The following is a 19444-nucleotide window of genomic DNA, read 5'->3' as shown; positions in this document are numbered from 1 at the left end:
CAAACTCATTGGACTCAAGGTCTAGAATTTCCAGCACATAGGGCAGCTCACCCAAATCACCATTCAATGCCATAACCAATTTCAATTTAAGGTCAAACCATATCAAATGGTCACTAATTGATCATTACAACTCCAATTAAGCATCAAAGCATAAAATCCCCAATTTATTCACAAACCCTAACCCTCACAATCCATAATTACATCCTACACATACTAATCAATATCTAACTCAAATCTACTCCTCAAAAACCACTTCTAAGCAATTTAATTCAAACAAATCAACAAATTCCAACCTATTCCCATGGCTATCGAAATTCATGATGTTCTTACACTTGTATTTTATTTCATTTTCTTACAATTTCTAACTCAATTTAAGTCTCTAACATAGAATAAAGAGAGAGAGATGTGAGAATAAGCACTAACCTCAAGTAGCTCAAGTCCAAGCCAACCAAAACTTCAATTTCTTCTCTTCTTTTTGCCACTAATCACTCTACCAAGGTCTAAAATTAAGTTTTATTGTTTGGAGTTTATGGAGATTATGGAAGAAAAGCAAGGGATTAGAGCTTTAGTTGAATAAAAATGGAAGATGTGGGAATGGGAAGAGGTTCGGCCAAATGGGGATGGGAAGATGAAGATAACTTCTTTTGTTTTTAAGTGATTTTTGTCTCACTTTATATATTTATCTTCAACTTAATTAAATTAAATTTTAATTACATCATCATGACATCATGCTTATGTAATAAATATTATTTGAATTTCATTTCTTTTATTTTCTTTTCTTATTTTCTTTTCTCATTTTTAATTAAATTTTTAGCAATAATTATTCAAATTTTATGTCATATACCTCACTTACTTAAATGGACAAGTTGGTCAAAAATCATCTCTGAAGGTGAAATGACCAAAATGCCCTTCGTTTTGTTTACTGAGCTAAAATTGTCTGTACCGATTTATATATATATATATATTTTTGTATTTTCTTGACATTCTATTGTTATCTAAGCCTCAATAATCCTTCACTTGAGTCCCTAAAATTATTTCACAGGGTTCTCCATGGGTCTAGGGTTGCTAACTGTCTTCACAATAGCTTCCCGTTAGGGTTACCCATCATCGTAGCTTCGGCTCATTTAACCTTATTGCATTTCTTTTCTTAAATTTTTCCTTAATTTTTCTTATCATTATTTAAGTTTATGACTCCTCGCTCTAGTTAAAATATAGTTCTAGACATTATGGCTGTCCGGACAGACATTAGTCACCAGAATAGTAAAACGTACGGACTATCTAAAGTGAGGATGTCACACTATCAATGATCATTCATGAAGTAACCTCAGAAGCCATGGGCAGTACTGCATCTATGGTCCCTAATTGGCATGCTAATCGATCCAACCCATACACTAATGTCTAGGCATACATGGGCAAATTAATAACGTTACGTGTTCATAAGTCTCATTATTTTATTTCATGTGTCATTGATGTTCATAACATTTTCATTCCATTCATGATGGAAACATAACTCCCAATTACATATTCATATAATATATGTGTTCTTCAAGTCATTTATGTTAAGTATCTATTACATTTCAAGTCATTTTGTGAAAGTTTAATAAATTCCAGAATTAATGCTTTAATTTTTCCTAGCAATTTGGCCAAGATGTAGAATCAGTTAGGCCTCACTTTCTTAATGAAAATTGTTCCCCTATGTTTTAACTTTAATTTCCTTTTTGAATCATTCAATTTGAAGTTTTGTAACTCTAGTTATAGTCAAATTACTAAGTATTGTTCTAGGGTACTAAACCCTGCTCTTTCCTTATTTTCCATAATTTCACCAAATTTTGCAACTAATATCCAAGCATCTTAGGCACAGAATTGACTTTAGGTTCCTAAAACAAAGTTTTAGGCCTTTGTCTTAGGTTTCCAAATCTTTTTAAATCACTTAAATTGGAGTTTTTTAGAGAAAGTTATGGCCTATTAACCATTCGGAGGTCATAAGGCAAATTTGCTTCAGGTGTAGGAATTTCAGATTTGGCATTCCTGATTTAACCTAACAATTCCCCTACTTTGCTCTAAGAACTGGGTTCTAGTCTAAAGAGAAAAGTTTTAGTTCTATGTCTTATCAGCATTTTGGCTTTAGAATTACTACATTTTTAGTTTTTTAGCTTAAGTTATGACATTTTTGCCAAAACTGGTTAGGTACCTAAATGATTAGGATTTCAGGTTTAGTCCAAAACCAGGACAGATTTTCTAGACCAATTTTGTCTAGCAATTTAGTTGAGTTAGGGTCATAATTTGGCTCTAAGTTCCTCATATTAAATATTCTCATATGTCTTAGAATTCCATAGGTTCAAGAATCACCTAAATTAGAGTTTCCTAGATTGAGTTATGCTAATTTTACTAGGTATTGTTCATATGGTCAATTCTGCCCAAGTCCAGAATTGCAATTCTGGATTCAAGGCTTAATTAGGGTAACTTATGATATTTTCTGGGTAGGCTCTCTTCATGAAAATTGTAGCATTATGTCTTAGGTTTCATCTCCAATTGGTTTCACACCAATTGGAGCTATGTAGCTCAACTTATGGCCAATTAACCATACTAGACTCAAGCTGTCCAGAATCAAGTTCACTACATAACTTCACTTTCCATCAACCAATTTGATATCTTCTCAACATACTCAAATGATTAACACATCCAAGAGTTATAATCAACATCCAATAGCATCAATTAGGGTATAAATAAGAAACTTTCTAATTATAGCAAATCCTAACAAAAATTCATAAAACTTCAAAATTGATAGGGACTTTTAGCACTAACCTTGTCTTCAAGATCTCCTTAGCCCAAATCAACCTTCAATCCAACCAAACTTCACTCCCCCTTATGGAACCCTCTTTGGCTGAAATTTCCTCTTGCCCTAACTTCAAAATTCTTGTGGTTTCTTAGTTGCTCTCTTCAATTTGAGCTTTAGTTTAGAGTGGGCTATAGTTTTTCTAAGGAAATTTTGTTTGAGACTTAGGGTTTCAAGCTTTGGATTTTGGGTTTTAATTGAGAATTTTAGAAAGAGAGGGAAGAAAGCAAGTGGACGGGAAAAAGAAAGGAAGAAGATACAAAATTTGGTTCAATAATTAACTTATATAATAATTAAATATTTAATGGCAATATAGTAAATAAGTAAAATGGAAAATTTGAAATTATTTTAAAGTTTATAATCATTATAATTTGACTTTTCAATAATTATTTTTTATTTTCATAATCTCAATTAATTAAATTAATCCAGTTTCATTAAATTAAAAACCCTCATTTTTTGGTCAATATTAGACTTTTAAATTTAATTGACCAAGTTTGGCTCTTACCGAGTTTATGTCTGTCTTTTTCATAATACCCGATAATATCTTATCTTTCTTTGCTTTGTGCTTATTTTCTTTCATTTCTTTGCCTTATTACTTCATAGAAATTCCCTAAATTAAGTCTTCATTAAGGGTCTCATAGGGTTCTGCTTGAATTTAGAGTTACACAGAACTCATTGTCATTTCCCAGTGAGATCACCCATCACCGGGACTTGTACTCATTTAACCGATCACATTCCACTTCTTTTATTTTTCCACACCCTTAATTAATCTTTATTTGATTTAATTATGATTCCTTACTATGATTTAAGTGTGGTTCTATACATTCTAGCTATCCAAACAGACATTAATCACTGAAACAGTGGAATGTACAGAACTGCCTATAGTGAGGGTGTTATATACCTGCTCTTCATATTATGCAACACATGCAATTCTCCATAAAAGGTTCTTTCTGTATCTCCTTCTCTAACTTGACCATTAGAAGATCATCATCCCCTACTACCCTTTGTGGGAAAAATTGCTTATCATGGTTAGATAGATGTCCTTGAATCTATTAGTTCCACCCAAAATGACAGGGTAGTGGTAAATGCGTGTTCTGCCACAAACCCCGATTAGATACTTTATCAGTTCATTCTTTTTAATATAGCCTCATTTGCTGCTTACTACTTTCCAAACTTCAACCTTAAATTTACCCATATCTCTTAATCCTCCTCCACAATTTCATCGTCTCTTTGCACTTGTTGTGCTATTTTATAAGATATCAGCTACACCTACCCTTTGTTAAATTGTTGTCCCACTTGACATACCACGTTGTAATATACTATCTCTGCTCATACTCTATTCATCTACCATATTATCGTCATTTGTCTTGTGTCCCTTATACTCGGTTATATTCTAGAAGATGCCTTTCACTGATAGATTCTTCCAGAACTAACTCTAGTCTCACCAAGAATCATTCCTTTGATCCTTATACTTCCTATTAACTTGTGAGTAACATCTATACCTTTTCTGTCCTCTACTATTATTTTGTTACTTATTATCATATTATCGCTCATGCTCCCTTACAAAGTTACCCCATTGGTCACACTGAAAATTCCTACTTAACCTTCGATTACAGACTTTACATCTGTTGTCACACCATTCTAAATTCTAACACAATGCCTCTATGCCATTATCCCTCATTTTTTCCTCTCATCATGCCTATTTAAGTCCATTAGGTTGACTCTTATTCAACTTACTACCTATTGACTTTACTTCTCTGTCTGATAAGAAAGTTCAGGTTACTATTGCACACCCTATAGCTACTAACTGCTTTAGTTACATACCTCACCTAACTTTCCTCATACTATCAACAAACTAAAGGGATCTTATTCCATTGCCCCTCATTCCAACTTATAGATAGAAAAATGACAAAGCCTAATCCAAATTCTATAGCTATGAGCTTCATGTTCTGTCTCATCATGCCTATTTGAGTCCATTAGGTTGACTCATATTCAACTTACTACCTATTGACTTTGCTTCTCTGTTTGATAAGAAAGTTTAGGTTACCATTGCACACCTTATAGGTACTAACTGCTTTGGTTTCATGCCTTACCTAACTTTCCTCATACTATCAACAAACTAAAAGGATCTTGTCCCATTACCCCTCATTCTAACTTGTAGATAAAAAACTGATAAAGCATAATCCAAATCCTGCAACTCTGAGTTCCATGTTCTGACTTCTAATGCTGCACCAACTATGACCTACTTTGAGTTATGCACTTCTAAGTTCTGTACCTGACAAACATACTCACTAATGTGGTCCCATTCTAGTTTTAAATCCTTATTGTTTACCTTGCATAGAATAACACCTAGCCTACTCTATATCTTAACTTTGTTCTTCCTATTCTGGGCACTTCAGGTTGTCCTTTAATCTATTAATTTTATCTTACCCAGAATAGAACTCTGACCACTCTATTCCTAGCTCTATTCTTCCTTCTAATTTGACAATTATACTAAAGAACTTTACCTTTCAGTGCCTTTGTTAAGTCACCACACTCTGTGCTACTTATAATTTATCTTCTTACCACTTTGGCTAGCACTTCCACTGGTATTTGGGTTATGCTGTATCTGCAACCAACTGTCCTAATTCTCATTTATGCACTCACTCTATCTTTTGGTATTCTGTGTTTTGTTTCCACTAACTTATTGCTCTTAACATTATTCTAGTCAGAGTATGCTCTTATCTGCAATAATAAGAAGCTAAGAAGGAACTCAAGGAATAGCAGTCATGCATTAACTGTGTAATCTCTATTTCTGCCCATTAGACTACAGACTACCCTCTACTACCTTGAGGTGGAGATCTACAGGGATTCTATTTTCTCGTTTAAACTCAAGTAGCCAAACTTAAGGTACTAAGTACCCAAACCCATCATTAACTCAAAAGCCTTACATGCATCATGATCTTATTACTTAGAATTCCCATAGTAGGATTTGTTCCCTCTTTAAGGTAGCTGAATCAATAACTCTCTATCATAGCTTACAGTCCTATCTGGGACATCATTCCATAGGTCACCAACACTAGTAGTAACCTTCTGTCTCTCCAAAAAAAACAAGGCCATGCCCTACAACACAACTGACTGCAAAGGAAGTACTGCATCTGCCACATTGCCACATCCATATTAAGCTATTTGCTCTTTTATCATACTGCAAACTCCTTAAAGCATCATTTCATAGGCTATGAACATTCTTCCTAGCCTCTGGTCTCCTTGAAGGAGCAAGATTGTACTCTGCCCTTGCTGTCACACAAAGGATATGCTATTCTCATTAAACTTTAGGAAAAATGTCTATCATAATGCCAAAATTGTCCAAAATCCCATGCGGAAAATTAGATGGTCCCACTTGGCAAGTACCAACATTGCACTGCAACCATATCAAAACCTTTAAATCTTTTGGTAACTCATACTACAAATGTTGTGCTCAAGTTAGGATAACCAAGTCAACAACTTTAGTTAATGCCCAACAGCGACATCTGATACTCCACCGCTAGGGCTTTAAACCCTTAACTAAGAGTTTCCTAACTCTTTTGCAGGAATAGAATTCTAAAATAGCGCCACTGTACCAAAATAAAAGCTGTCTACAAACTCATCATGTGACACCACGGGGATGTACGCAGCTCTACACAATCCCATGTCAGTACTATAATCTGCAGCTTATGAAACAAATAATGAAAGCATTTTATAGATTAATATGATATGTCCTAACATACCATGTTTCCTAACCTCTTATCTCTTTTTAACACACTGATACCATAAAATTGCCCTTGATTGGGTTGTCCACTGATAATTGCTAGTAGTGGTACCTTTGCCCCCATTTAGGGTAGCTATACTGCTATAACTTACCTTTATATACTCATGCCTTGCACTAGATAGGCATTCCAATTTGCCCTATTTTGACAGAAACACGACATTTCTTAGAGTACGTATCCCCATGATAGATCTCAACATATCTGCTAGCTCAAGTTCACATCACCATGTACTCCACAAAAATCAAAACACAAAACTAAAGCACTCTCACACTACCCAAGGAATAACGTAGAATCTAGAAACAAAGAATTATAGAAGAAGATGAAACAGGATCCTATACTCCGCATGTGATAACTCTAGGTACACACCTTCCCATAAATCTATAGCCTAAGATCTGATATCAACTTTGTCATGATCTAATTCTATTGGCCAGACCGACACTAGGACTTGGGTCGGCATAAAGCCCCCAAGACCCATAGTAAGCCTCACTATTTCAGACCCATAACTAGGATCAAAATCAAGGCTCAATATGCAAACAAAATAAAATAAAATATTATAATTTTATTTGGGCCAACCCAACCCGATAACAATCTGAAAAACCAAAACTGAGGGAGCCTAGCTCATCCCTAATACCCATCATGCACAAACCACTTAATCTCCATTAATTAATATAATACATAAATACAATGGTGTCACAGTAGAGTTTTGATTGTTTAATAAATAGATAAATAAATAAAAACTATAAAAAAATTTACTCACTGAGAAGCACCATAACTTATGGAGAAAAATACAGGTTAGAACGAAAATAAACTTACTCCTCCTGCAACCTAGGAAAAATATTTGAACAAGAATGAGCGTTCAACTCAAGGAGCTTAGATATTGATTATAAATGCAATTTTTATAGCTACCTACAACTAGTGCAATCCTACCATGAAATGCACATCCAACACATATAACAAACAATTCACCTAACATTCGCACGGGAAGATAATTTGGAGCTACTCATGCACCCAGTATATCACATCAATACATAAATATGAAAGCTGATCTTCTATACAGCTCTCGAAATCCAAATCTCGCCAGCGAGCTCAACTAAAGCTAGACTTTCAGTTAAATCTAAGTGCGGAAGCCAGCGAGATCAACTCAAAGCCTTTCCTCATCCCAACTTTTCATATCCATAAGGACCAAGTTCAACGAGATTAACTCAAGCTGCAACTACTCATCCAATCTATATCCATATATACCATATATAAATAACACACCTAGCTCTAAATTATCCTCAGGGCGGCAATCACAAATAAGTAATAATAATTAAATATACAATAATCAAAATGCCCCTAATATATTAACTATTATATACATAATTAAATATTTATAAAAATGCATGAGCATGTCAGATATAGATATATAATTAATAATGAAATTACAAAAATAATCAATATCTAATTCACAGACTGATCGACCCAATTGTAACTGGTTCAGCTAGAGAGAAGAAAGGCTTGCCGGCGTCGATGACCTTTGCAAATTTCGCTATCTAGAGCATGTTCAAAATGACTGAAAACACTGTGATTGACTGTAATATTGACTATGTTTCGAGATGGACCGCTGAGTTTCCGGATCAGGCTAGAAACTCGATCTCAGGCGCCGATGAGCTATTTTCGATCTGAGTACATATCCGGAATGCCCATGAGCTGCTGGTGATAGATCTGTAGATGGTTCATCAAAATTCCACTCAAATCACCCGATGTTGGCCAATTTAGTTTAGGCCATCCGATGAGCATCTTTTCCGTTCAATCTCTGATCAAGGCATGGTTGGTGTCAAATCGAAGCTTGCAAAGAGTAGATGAAGATTACCAGGCCCGATCATCCATTCCGATCACCGTTTGGTCAGGATCTAGCCAAAAAGATTGAAAAACTGAAAACTTCTCTCTTCCATAACTCCTTCCTTTTGCCACCACCTTTCTCAAGGTTGGCCCCAAAAGAAAGCTTGTCTCACAAGGATTCCAATGCCACCCAAAACGCCTCCATCTATCACCAGAAACCACCGAAATTATGCCTAAAAAAATGCTACTGCATGCGCGCGTTAGGAGCCATATCGCTACCGTTCGCCACCATTTTGTTTCCCCCATGGTTGCTGGTGGTTGCTGGGCAGGTGGAGGTGACTGGCTGGCGTTGTCCCTGGTTGGTCTCTGGGAAAGAAAGGAAAGAAAGGGGTTGAGGGAGTTGGGGAGGAGAAGGGGGGGAGTCTGCTGCATTTTTGAAAAAAAAAGTTTTTTTCTTTGAGTCTGCTGCATTTTTGAAAAAAAAAGTTTTTTTTTTAACTTTTAATTACCTACTAAGACTCTAAATTTCTTAAAACTTTTCAAATAAGTCTTTAAAATCTTTTCGATTGGGTCCCAAAATGTAATAATATATAATTAAATAATAAAACATACAATAAACATAATAGTAGTAATAATAATATATTTTGTTACTTGATTTAATATTAATCTTAAAAACTAATCATTTACATTGAAAATTGGATCCATTAAATAATTCATAAAACATGTTTAGGAATAAAATAGCATTAACATAATATATATAAATGAAAATATTATGAAATTATAAATTAATTAGATAATATTAAAATAATATTTAAATACTATAATAAAATATAAAAAAATTTATATTTTAAAATTCAGGTTATTACAATTACATTTTCAGGTTTGAGTCATTTAATCCTCGAAGAAAGTAATTAGTTTATTAATAATTAAATTTTATATTTTCATAAAAGAATTAATGAAACGATGATTTTTTTTTTATATATAACATTGCAAGTATTCACATTATTAGTGTAAAATCTAAATCACTTTCACATGTTCTGAACTAGTATTAATTACGCCCTTTTTAAATTTTCTCATCGCATGATTCCTTGCTCCTCATCATCGCCTAATTAATGTAGCTAACCCTAATGGACTATTTTTTAAAATCTAAGTTGACTTTTATGATTTTTTTATGTTTATGGCTTTTAAGAAAACATCATGTAGCTTGTATAAAAATTTAGCCTTGGCACTCTATTTTTTCAATAAACATTACCTGCTTTAATGTCTCTCTTAACAATTATTGATGCAACTTAAAAAGTTAATAATTTTAAATTTTTTTTATTATTAAGAATATTCTTATTGATGCTTTTTTAAAGTGAGTATAAAAAAGTAATTTTATTGCTTTTATTTGTTTCACAAAAAATATTTTTTTTAAAATATTTTTTTGTTTATTTTAGCATTTTAAATATTTTAAAAAATAGATCAACAAAAAATATTTTTTTAGTAAAAAAAATAAAATTATTTTTTATTTTTTAAACTTTAATAATCTTATTAAAATGTGAAAACACTTATATATAAATAACATAAATAAATATCAAGCCTGACTAAAATTTATTCTCAACAATCCAAATCCATTTTAAATCCGATTATTATTACTTGAAAAATACATGAATCCATTTAATTTTGTATATTTTAATTAATAATCTACATAAAAATAATTTTTTATTAATAATTTATATTTTAAAATTTAACAATTTTATAAAATATTTAAATTATATTTTATTTAAAATGAAATATATAAAAATTTATAAATATTATTATAAAAAATATATTTTATATTTAATTTTTTAATTTATATAAACAGGTCTAGAAAATAGATACTTAATATATAAATTATAAATATAAGTCAAACTCATCACAAATATTATTTTTTTAAATTTAATTAAATAAATAATCTCAAAAATTTATCCTATTAACATTCAATCAAATTAAATACTTATAAAAATTTAATTTATTATCATCCCTATATATAACGGCTGCACTATCTTTTGATTTCCCTCCCTTAGAAAAAAAAAAAAAAAACCGATATATATGAAAGAAGGTGGCATATGAGTAGTATTAATAGCATTTATCAGATACAAGTCCTAAGGCACGTGAAAGTGTGTGGCAGTGATTTCCCCAAATGGGAATTGATTGAGAACTTAACAGCCTCATAGTTTTTTAATTGGCCTCACACCGATAAGTTTTTGCCCCTTAGCTTTTAGAGGAAAGCGATGTATCAGAAGTTTCTTCTTTATCATTCTCAATTTTCTATTCCTAGGAAAAAAAAATCTCAATTTTCTATATTTTATTGTCAAATAATTATTATGGAAAAGCTTTTTGTGGTGGTTGATTTTATTAAGAAAATTAAGATTACGTTATCTATGATCAGTGTATTTTTCAAATTAATTCTCAAACATCGAAATCAAATTATTTTTAGCGATTATAAAATCTCAATCAATTACGTCGTTGATCAAATATATTTAGAATAAATAATTTTAAAATACTTTTTAATAAAATTGCACCTTATTTGATAAATAATTTTAAAATTTTAAAATAAAATTGAATTTAATATTTATAAAAGTAATTTTAATATTGTAATTATAAATAATTAATATTAAAAAAAATCTATAGTCAGTTCTAAAATCTTCAACAACATATGATTAATTGTTGCGATATTTATATTTTCTAAAACAAGAAATTAAATGAATAGCTCTATCAGAATTTTAAAAATTAAATTGATGTTAAATTATATTTAATTTTTAATATTTTATAAAAATAATAAATAAATCCTTATATTTTTTAATAATTTTCTTATAAAAATATTTTATAAAATTAATATTGTGAAAAAATATTTTTAATATTGAAATTGTTGAATATCTATTGAGAGAGTTAAAAAAAAATGAATTTATTATATTTTATTTTAATGTTCAATTGAACTTTTTCTATAACTACTTTACTTTTCGAGAGGTAAAGTAAGAGAAAAAGAGTGGAAAGATAGAACGAGTGAATTATAGCTTTCTATTAACTTCAGGACCAAATTATAAAATTTTAAAATTTTTATTTTGTCTTTAAAAAGGTGCGTATAGAACACAGCTAAAACTTGAGCAAATTGATATGATACATCGATTTCAAAATATAATTAAAATAATTTGGATAAATTATAATTTATTCTTTGAAATTTGGTAAAATTTATAATTTAATATATGAGAATTGATAAAACTTACAATTTAATCCATATCATTAGAATTTTAATTAAATTATTGTTAATTCTAGTTAAAATAAATAAAATGGTATTAACTCTATTTTTAATATGAAAATAATTTAGTCTCTAAGATTTTATTTTATTAGTAATTTAATTCTTGAGATTTGCTTAAATCTGCAAATTAGTCACTATAGTTTTAAAACAAAGCAATTAGTCCTTGATATTTTAATAAACCTGTAAGTTAGTCCCTACTATTACAATTGAACTTAATTCCTTGTTAAATTTAACAAAATTACCAAAATGCTTTAAACTCTATTTTCAATTTGAAAACAATTTAGGCCTTGAAGTTTTATTTCAAGAACAATTTGCATACATATTCATATTTTTTTCTTTTTTTTATACATAACAATATAATATAATATAATATATGAAATTATTGTAAACATGTATATATATATATATATATATATATATATATATATATATATAATTATTAAAATAATAATGATATAAATAGAATGTTGCAAAATTATAAAAGCTTATTTATAAATAGTTATAATATTTAAGAATCAATTTATAAAAATATGGATAATTTTATAATTAACCAAAAATTTAAGACATTAAAGTAATTAATCTAATTTTAATAATTTAAATTTAAAATTTTTTAATATAATGGGATCTAAATTTTAAAAATATGGGGATTAAATTATTAATAAAATGAACCTTAGGGATTAGGAAAATAAAACAAGAAGGATTTAATTGTTTTCACATTAAAAGTAAAGATAAAGGTATTTTAATCACTTTTACTAAAATTAAGGGTAACTTAATGAAATTTTAACGGCGAGAACTAACTTATAGGTTTTGTCAAATTTCAGGAATAAAATTATTTAATTTTTAAAAATATAGAAATTTGGGGATTAAATTATTAATAAAATGAACCTTAGGGATTAGGAAAATAAAACAAGAAGGATTTAATTGTTTTCACATTAAAAGTAAAGATAAAGGTATTTTAATCACTTTTACTAAAATTAAGGGTAACTTAATGAAATTTTAACGGCGAGAACTAACTTATAGGTTTTGTCAAATTTCAGGAATAAAATTATTTAATTTTTAAAAATATAGAAATTAAGTTGCAGATTTTATTAAATTTCAGGGACTCAATTATAATTTACCTATATAATTTTTACATTTTGTACCAGTGATTGGGAGACTGAAATTGAGCTCAGTCCCATCATATATGATCCAAAAGCAATAATATGTACCATTGAAGTCCAAACCCCTAAATTTTGTACTCTGAAGGGATTTGGAGAAAAAAACCAAATAAGTTTTTACACTTTTAGTAGAGGGGTACATAAGCCTAACATTAAGTTTTTAGCTAAATAAGTCTTTTTACTTTCTAATTAAGGTCAAATAGTATTCACATAATAAAATATTATTTTTTTAATAATGAAATATATATTTTTAAATATTAAAAATTATTTATTATTTTTATTAAAATAAAATAAAAAAAATTATTTTAACATTTTATTTTTTAAAAAATAAAGAAAATAATATTTTAATTTTTTTTATACTAAAAAATAGTTAATTTAGTCTTACTTAAAAATTTTTATCCTTATTTGATCCGAAACTTATTACTCTGGACTGAAAATACAGAGTTTATTTGATCCAATGAAATTTCAACTGCAACAGAGGACTAGACATATTTGGTACTGAGAGAATAATGTTTGAATGAGATTTTCAATAATATATAATTTGGGACGAAAAATTGTTGAAGAAAGTTCATAGAGGTTCTTGAATAATTTATCAGAAGGGTATCAATTTGAAATTCCCCAAAATTAAGAGAAAAAAAAAAAAGGAAAGCATTGTTGATGTGTAAAGAAGCACTAGCTTTCCATCATTGATGCATATATCTTGATTTGCTGCTAAGATTGTTTGGAATATCTTCTTCACTGGCCTACATTGGCTTATGTTTTAGGAGTTTCATTAATATTATTTTATTTTATTTGGTGAGTTCTGTGGTCCATCATCTCTTTTGATCTCTTCTTTTCCCTTCCTCAGTACACCTTCCAACTCAAATGCATAAATATAAACACCTCTCTCTCTCTCTCTCTCTCTCTCTCTCAATGCATAAATAATTTTATATAGTCCAAGCTTTTTCTTGCCTGCTTCTTTCACACAGCCTGTCAAGCTTGAATTATAAGATCATGATTATAATTTTTTAGAAACAGGCTTGTTTTGTTGTTTCTCTAAGTAAAGAGAGAGAGAGAGAGATAAAAGACTATTCTGGGTTGTCAAAGAAAGAGATATTCATTGCTGAAGTGCTAGTCATCTATCTATCTCTATCTACAAATTCACCAAAATATTGTACAATTGCTTGGGTTGCTCCGTCCATTTTTCTCTAAAAACATGAGTTATGGACGCTCATGAGGAAGTAATTGGCTTCTTTTTCTTTCAGCTCTGATTCATAATTGGACTGGCTTTTAGCATGAATAAGGAGGAAGATGTTCAATGAGCCTTTCCGGAGAGATTCGAGATCTGGTTACCTTTTTATGCAGGTAATGATGAAAGAATTATATAGATTTTTGGCGATGTTTCTTGTTTATGTTTCTTGAGAGTTTGGTATAGAATTTTGCACTGCATCTTGTAAGCTTTTGGTTCCAAACTACTAGCCTAAGCTAGCTACGCCAATTCAATCATGATCTTCTTCTTCTTCTTCTTCTTCTTTTTTTCTTTTTTATCTTTTTTTTTTCCTTGATTGATTGTCTGAGTCTGTAAATTAATGAATTTCATCAGAAGAATAGTTTCAACAGTTATGTGATTGCATAATGTGGAGAGGCTTGCTTTTGGAAGGAACAGAGAGAAGAGGATACTTTTTTTAAAACAATTTCCTAAAGAAGGTGAAGACTCCTGTTCTTGGCTAGTGATGTTCGACCACATAAAGAGAGAGAGAGACCCACAACCCATTTTTGGTCTCTCCATTGCCCACACACCATTTTCACTTTTACATCCTTCTTCATTGTCTAGCTACTGTTTTGTGACACTTTAAGAGCTCCCAATGCAGTTTTGAGCAGTTCCTTTTGTTCCTCACCACACACTGCCACATCCCTTCCCCACACCCTCCCCTCCCCCCCCCACAACCTCTCTCTCTCTCTCTCTCCCCCCCTTCAATTTCTACAGAAACTAATTAGTCAACTTATTATGGTTTGTTATTAAATTTATTGTGAATATATAACTAAATACAAGTGAAATTCAAGAAAGAGATCTCAACTGGTATACTTGCATCTGAAATTTACAAGACAGGGTATGCCATCTCTATGTATTCCTTTTGTTGTTCATCCTTTCCTTGTCTGCTAATTATCTAATTATCTCTTTCTAGTTCCTTTGATTGTTGGGAATTTGACTGTGATATCATTTCAGAGATGGGAACTAAACTTGAACATGCCTTCAATCTTCCAGCATCTTCACCAAATAGCAATAGCTCTAGTGTTCATTGTGTGGATGAACTGGACTATTTGCAAACTAGAGGGTTGAATATTAGCTTCCAAATTATTGGACTGGACAAGAATCGAAGCTCTGTTAATGACAGAATGCCCCAAAAACACAACGTAGATTTCATCAAAAAGACAATGCAGATGCATGAAGTTACATTCAAACAACAGGTAATTCATCAAGATTTTATTGTAATTTAATTCAGGAATCTAACAAAGAAACTTAGGAACTTGAAGAAGCTGATGCTGAAACTTGCAGGTGAGGGAGCTCCACAGGCTATACAGTATACAGAAGATGTTAATGGATGAGCTGAACAAAGAAATTAAACAGAATAAGAAGTACAGGAGTCCCATGAGTAGTAGTTCAGATATTAATGTTCAATCTCAATTCATTAACCAGCATAATCCCACAACACAAACTAGTTATCTGTATAGTTTTAACTTTCAAGGCTTGAGCCCAAGGGAAAGAAGCAGTAGTTGCTCAGGTGAGACCAGAAGAATGACTACAAGGGGATTTGATCTTGAGAGGCCTGCTGCAGAAGAAGACATATCAACTGCTGTTAGTACTGCCATTGATGATCACAGGGCAGCAGGGGCTAGCTCTTTCATCCCCTTGAAAGGGAATTATAAAATGAGCACCTATGGCTCCGATCAAGAAAGTGAAGTGGAGCTAACATTAAGCATTGGAGGCAGCAGTACCAGCACCAGCAGCAAGAAGATGATCATGTCCACAAATAAAGAACTGGGATTCTCTGAACAAATAAACAAGCGTACGAAGGAGCTTGATTCTCCTGCATCAATTAAGTCCGAAAAAGGAGAAGATTGCAGCACCCCAACAACCCCCATGAGCAGCTATAGTTCGACGTTTGATCATGAAAGAAAACAACCACATTGGCTTTTCCAAGGTTTAAGCTTGAACAGGACTACTTGAACTTTAATTTCTGACTTGTATCAGTGTAATATCCTCATTTTTTTTTATATTTTGATGACTCATAGTTGCCAAATTAATCTTATAAATGGATAATCGAGGAGTACATAGTGTGAATAGCACATGTACAAAACTCTGTTCAACTATTTTTGCTGTCCACTTTGTTCCACTGCCTGTATCGTTTCTGTTTTCTGCAAGCTACCACTGGAAAGCATTGTTCTAATATTTTCATGCATAAAAAACTATTGGGGTTTCAAAGACTAAATTCATGAGTTTGATTTTAACCCAACATAAAAAAAGGAAAAAGGAAAAATTTCCCAGAATGTTGATTTCTGTGTTTTTGTGTAGATGGGGCAAATTATCCAATGCATCGACATCACGAGCTGCTTCACCCACAGAAATGTGAGACTCATTTTTCATAATTTATAAAGAGATTTATATTTATAAAAGCGGGAGCATTAAAATTTAATACTCTGGGAGCATATAATAATTTCCTTCAAATGGGTCTCTCATAGTGTTTTGTTTAACAAATGTTACATCTCCATGTCCTTGCTTATCCTACTCCTACAACAAGAGAGGAAATATGAAATGGGGAGGTTAAAATCCTTCAGTTTTCCCTTGGATAGGGTTTAGATGGGGAGGTTCTTTATGAAGATGTTCCCCTACAGTTCTTGCTCTGCCTTTGTCCCTCTTGATTGGTTTCAATTAAATACTTTTTAATTAAAAAAAAAAAAATCTAAGAATCTAGAAATATGTTTTGACTTTATATTTATAAATTTTAAAAATAACTATTTGATATGGTAAAAGTGAGATTTTAAGATAATTATTAAATATTTAAATTTTAAATAAAAATAGGCTAACCTTATATTTTATTTTTATTTTGGAGCAAATATATATATATATATATATATATATATATATATATATATATATATATATTTGCTAAACTGAAATTCTGGATACTCATTTGATGTGGCACTTTCCATATAATTATTCATTTTAGAATACAATCTTCTGGTTTTCTGAAGTTTCTACTGCTTTGATGCTAGCTTGGGACAACTTGGACATGTCCTGTCCATGAACAAGCCTACTTTATCATTTTTAATCAGATTCATTATCAGCTTTGACTATATAAGATGGTAAATTCATTATAGTTTGACTTTAACAGCTAGTGGTCCTCTCTATCTTTAGGCACTTTATTGCTTTCTCCAAGCTAAAGCCTTGTCCCCTACATCAAACAAATGCAATTCAACTTGCAATTGTCTTTGTATACCATGTCATTTTGTACTCACCTTTCATTGTCAAAATGTTTATAATGCCTTCCAAATAATACCTTTCATTGTTTTGGCCATGCCAGAGTTGTTCGTCAAGTTCTGTCTCGTTACAATTATCTTTTTCTACAAATAAAATTAGTCCATGCCATGCCTGCCCTACACGCAAATGTTTAAATTGCTTTCTGTTGATTCTAGCTCTGTGGTGTCTCAATCTTTAGAATTAATTTGTTCTGATGTTTGAGGTCTTAGTCCTGTCGTATCTATTAATAGTTATATTTATTATGTTCTTTTTTATGACCATTTTAATCATTATTGTTGACTCTATTTTATGAAAAAGAAATTTAATATTCTTAATATTTTCATCAAGTGTCGTAATTTAGTTGAAAAATATTTCAATCTCTCAATTAAAAATTTTCAGGCAGACTGGGGTAATGAATTTCAAGCTTTAATTAACTGCTTGTGTAACATTAACATATCGATGAGACTGGTTGTGCCTTGCTTCGCCATTCTCTAGTCCCTTATCAATATTTTACTTGCACTTTTGGCACCGCAAAAAAAGAGTTACATCCTTAATAATTAAAAAAAAAAAAACTATAAACACCTAAAATTAACTTTAATTGTTATATTATAAGACTTTTGACCCATTGACTTTATGCTTTATAGTTTCAACTTGAGCTTTAAGTAGGCTTGAATCTTCCATTTGCGTGTTAAGAAGTCCTTCTAGGCGCCGTAGCTTCATTACATGCGCATAGGCATGGGCCATCTATGTTTTGGGTTTTTCTTATTTGCTTTATTAATTAGTTAACTTATATATATTATTAATTATTTATTTAATAAATAACATTTAAATATAAGGATAAATTAGAGTTCCTACTTCAAATAAACTTAGAAATTCAAAGAAGATAAAAATCCTAATCTATGTTAATTTCGGCTAGGAAGAGTCTAAGCATCTCCAATTGTTTTTAGTTAATTTTGTAGTTAGAATTAACTAAAAAACTACAAAATAGCTAAAAAGTTTAATCCTATTTTCTAGCAAAATTTGATAAAAATAGTTAGAAAACTCAAATAAAAAAAATAACAAAATGCAGAAATACTCCTAAGATATTGTTCTGAAATATAGAAAAAATAATGGTGCAATTTGAGCTCATTTCGTGTATTCAATGAGCGAAGAAAGTGGCATATGCGATTTATAGCTAAAACTAAACTTTTAACCTTAAATTTACTTTGCATTCCAATCCACAAAAGGAACATAAAATTAAACAATTAGACATTAATCTAGACATCCTAAGGATCATTTTAAGCACTAGAATCATAAAAAAAATTATGAACTAATGAATTAGACATTTCATAGACAAAATTGGGTTGATGTAGAAGTCCATCAATCAGATATAAAACTTTGAAAAATCGGATCTAAATGTAGAAAATAGCTTTTGAGGTGATTGAAAGGCTATTTTGCATGAATGAAAATAATTAGAAAAATTGAAAACAATATTTGCTTCATGAACTACATGAAATAAAATGCTATGAGAGATTGAGGCCCTCTTTGGTGCCCTCAGAATTTCACCTTTCTTCTTCTTTTTTTTTTTTTTTTTTTTTTTGAGATTTAGGATCTCCTTTGGCACCTTAAGAGACTTAGAGACGGTAGAACAATACCTTTACAAAGTAATTTAGAGTATATATTTAGAATTAGCCTAAGAACTAGGTGAAAACTAAAGTGTATGTGTGTGTGGCGTGCAGGCAGCTTGCAAGAGCAAGTTGAAGAAAGTCTAATGGTCTTCGAGTCTCTCCAATATTTCTCTAGGATAGTCACAACCCTAAATTCATTAATTCTCCCCCAAATTAGAAGATTAGTAGGGTATTTATAAGGAAAATTAGATCTAGAATCTTAAATGTGATTGGTTAGCCTTAATGAACAAGTTAGGATGTGATGAAACTCTTCACCCCTATCCTCACCATGATGTTTGGCCCTGGTGGATAAACCTGCCTTATTTATGTTATTAATTAATTTAACTAGACTTTTTAAAGGTTTAATTAATTACTAGGCTCATAAGAGCCCATTAAATTAGCTTACTTTACTAAGCTTGGCTAA

General features: G+C 30.8%; 1 protein-coding gene across 1 annotated transcript; it reads left to right on the top strand.

Moving 5' to 3' along the window:
• Nucleotides 1-13745: 13745 nt before the first annotated feature.
• Nucleotides 13746-16240, top strand: LOC131171869 (uncharacterized). The gene is made up of 3 exons (XM_058131970.1): nucleotides 13746-14220; nucleotides 15083-15324; nucleotides 15413-16240. Exons 2-3 carry the CDS (start codon nucleotides 15085-15087, stop codon nucleotides 16082-16084), a joined length of 912 nt encoding a protein of 303 aa, XP_057987953.1. The 5' UTR covers nucleotides 13746-14220; nucleotides 15083-15084; the 3' UTR covers nucleotides 16085-16240.
• The last annotated feature ends 3204 nt before the right edge of the window (nucleotides 16241-19444 follow it).

Source organism: Hevea brasiliensis, chromosome 13, assembly GCF_030052815.1.
Source record: "Hevea brasiliensis isolate MT/VB/25A 57/8 chromosome 13, ASM3005281v1, whole genome shotgun sequence".
Classification (NCBI taxonomy): Eukaryota; Viridiplantae; Streptophyta; class Magnoliopsida; order Malpighiales; family Euphorbiaceae; genus Hevea; species Hevea brasiliensis.
Note: the sequence above shows the minus strand (reverse complement) of the source record. Positions and strands in the feature narration are given on the sequence as shown.

What these genes read in the sequence shown, in the direction of transcription:
- LOC131171869 (XM_058131970.1), top strand. Translation starts at nt 15,085, where the DNA reads ATGGGAACTAAACTTGAACATGCCTTCAATCTTCCAGCATCTTCACCA. An exon ending in AAGTTACATTCAAACAACAG is followed by an intron (nt 15,325 to 15,412) that starts GTAATTCATCAA and finishes TGAAACTTGCAG; the next exon opens with GTGAGGGAGCTCCACAGGCT.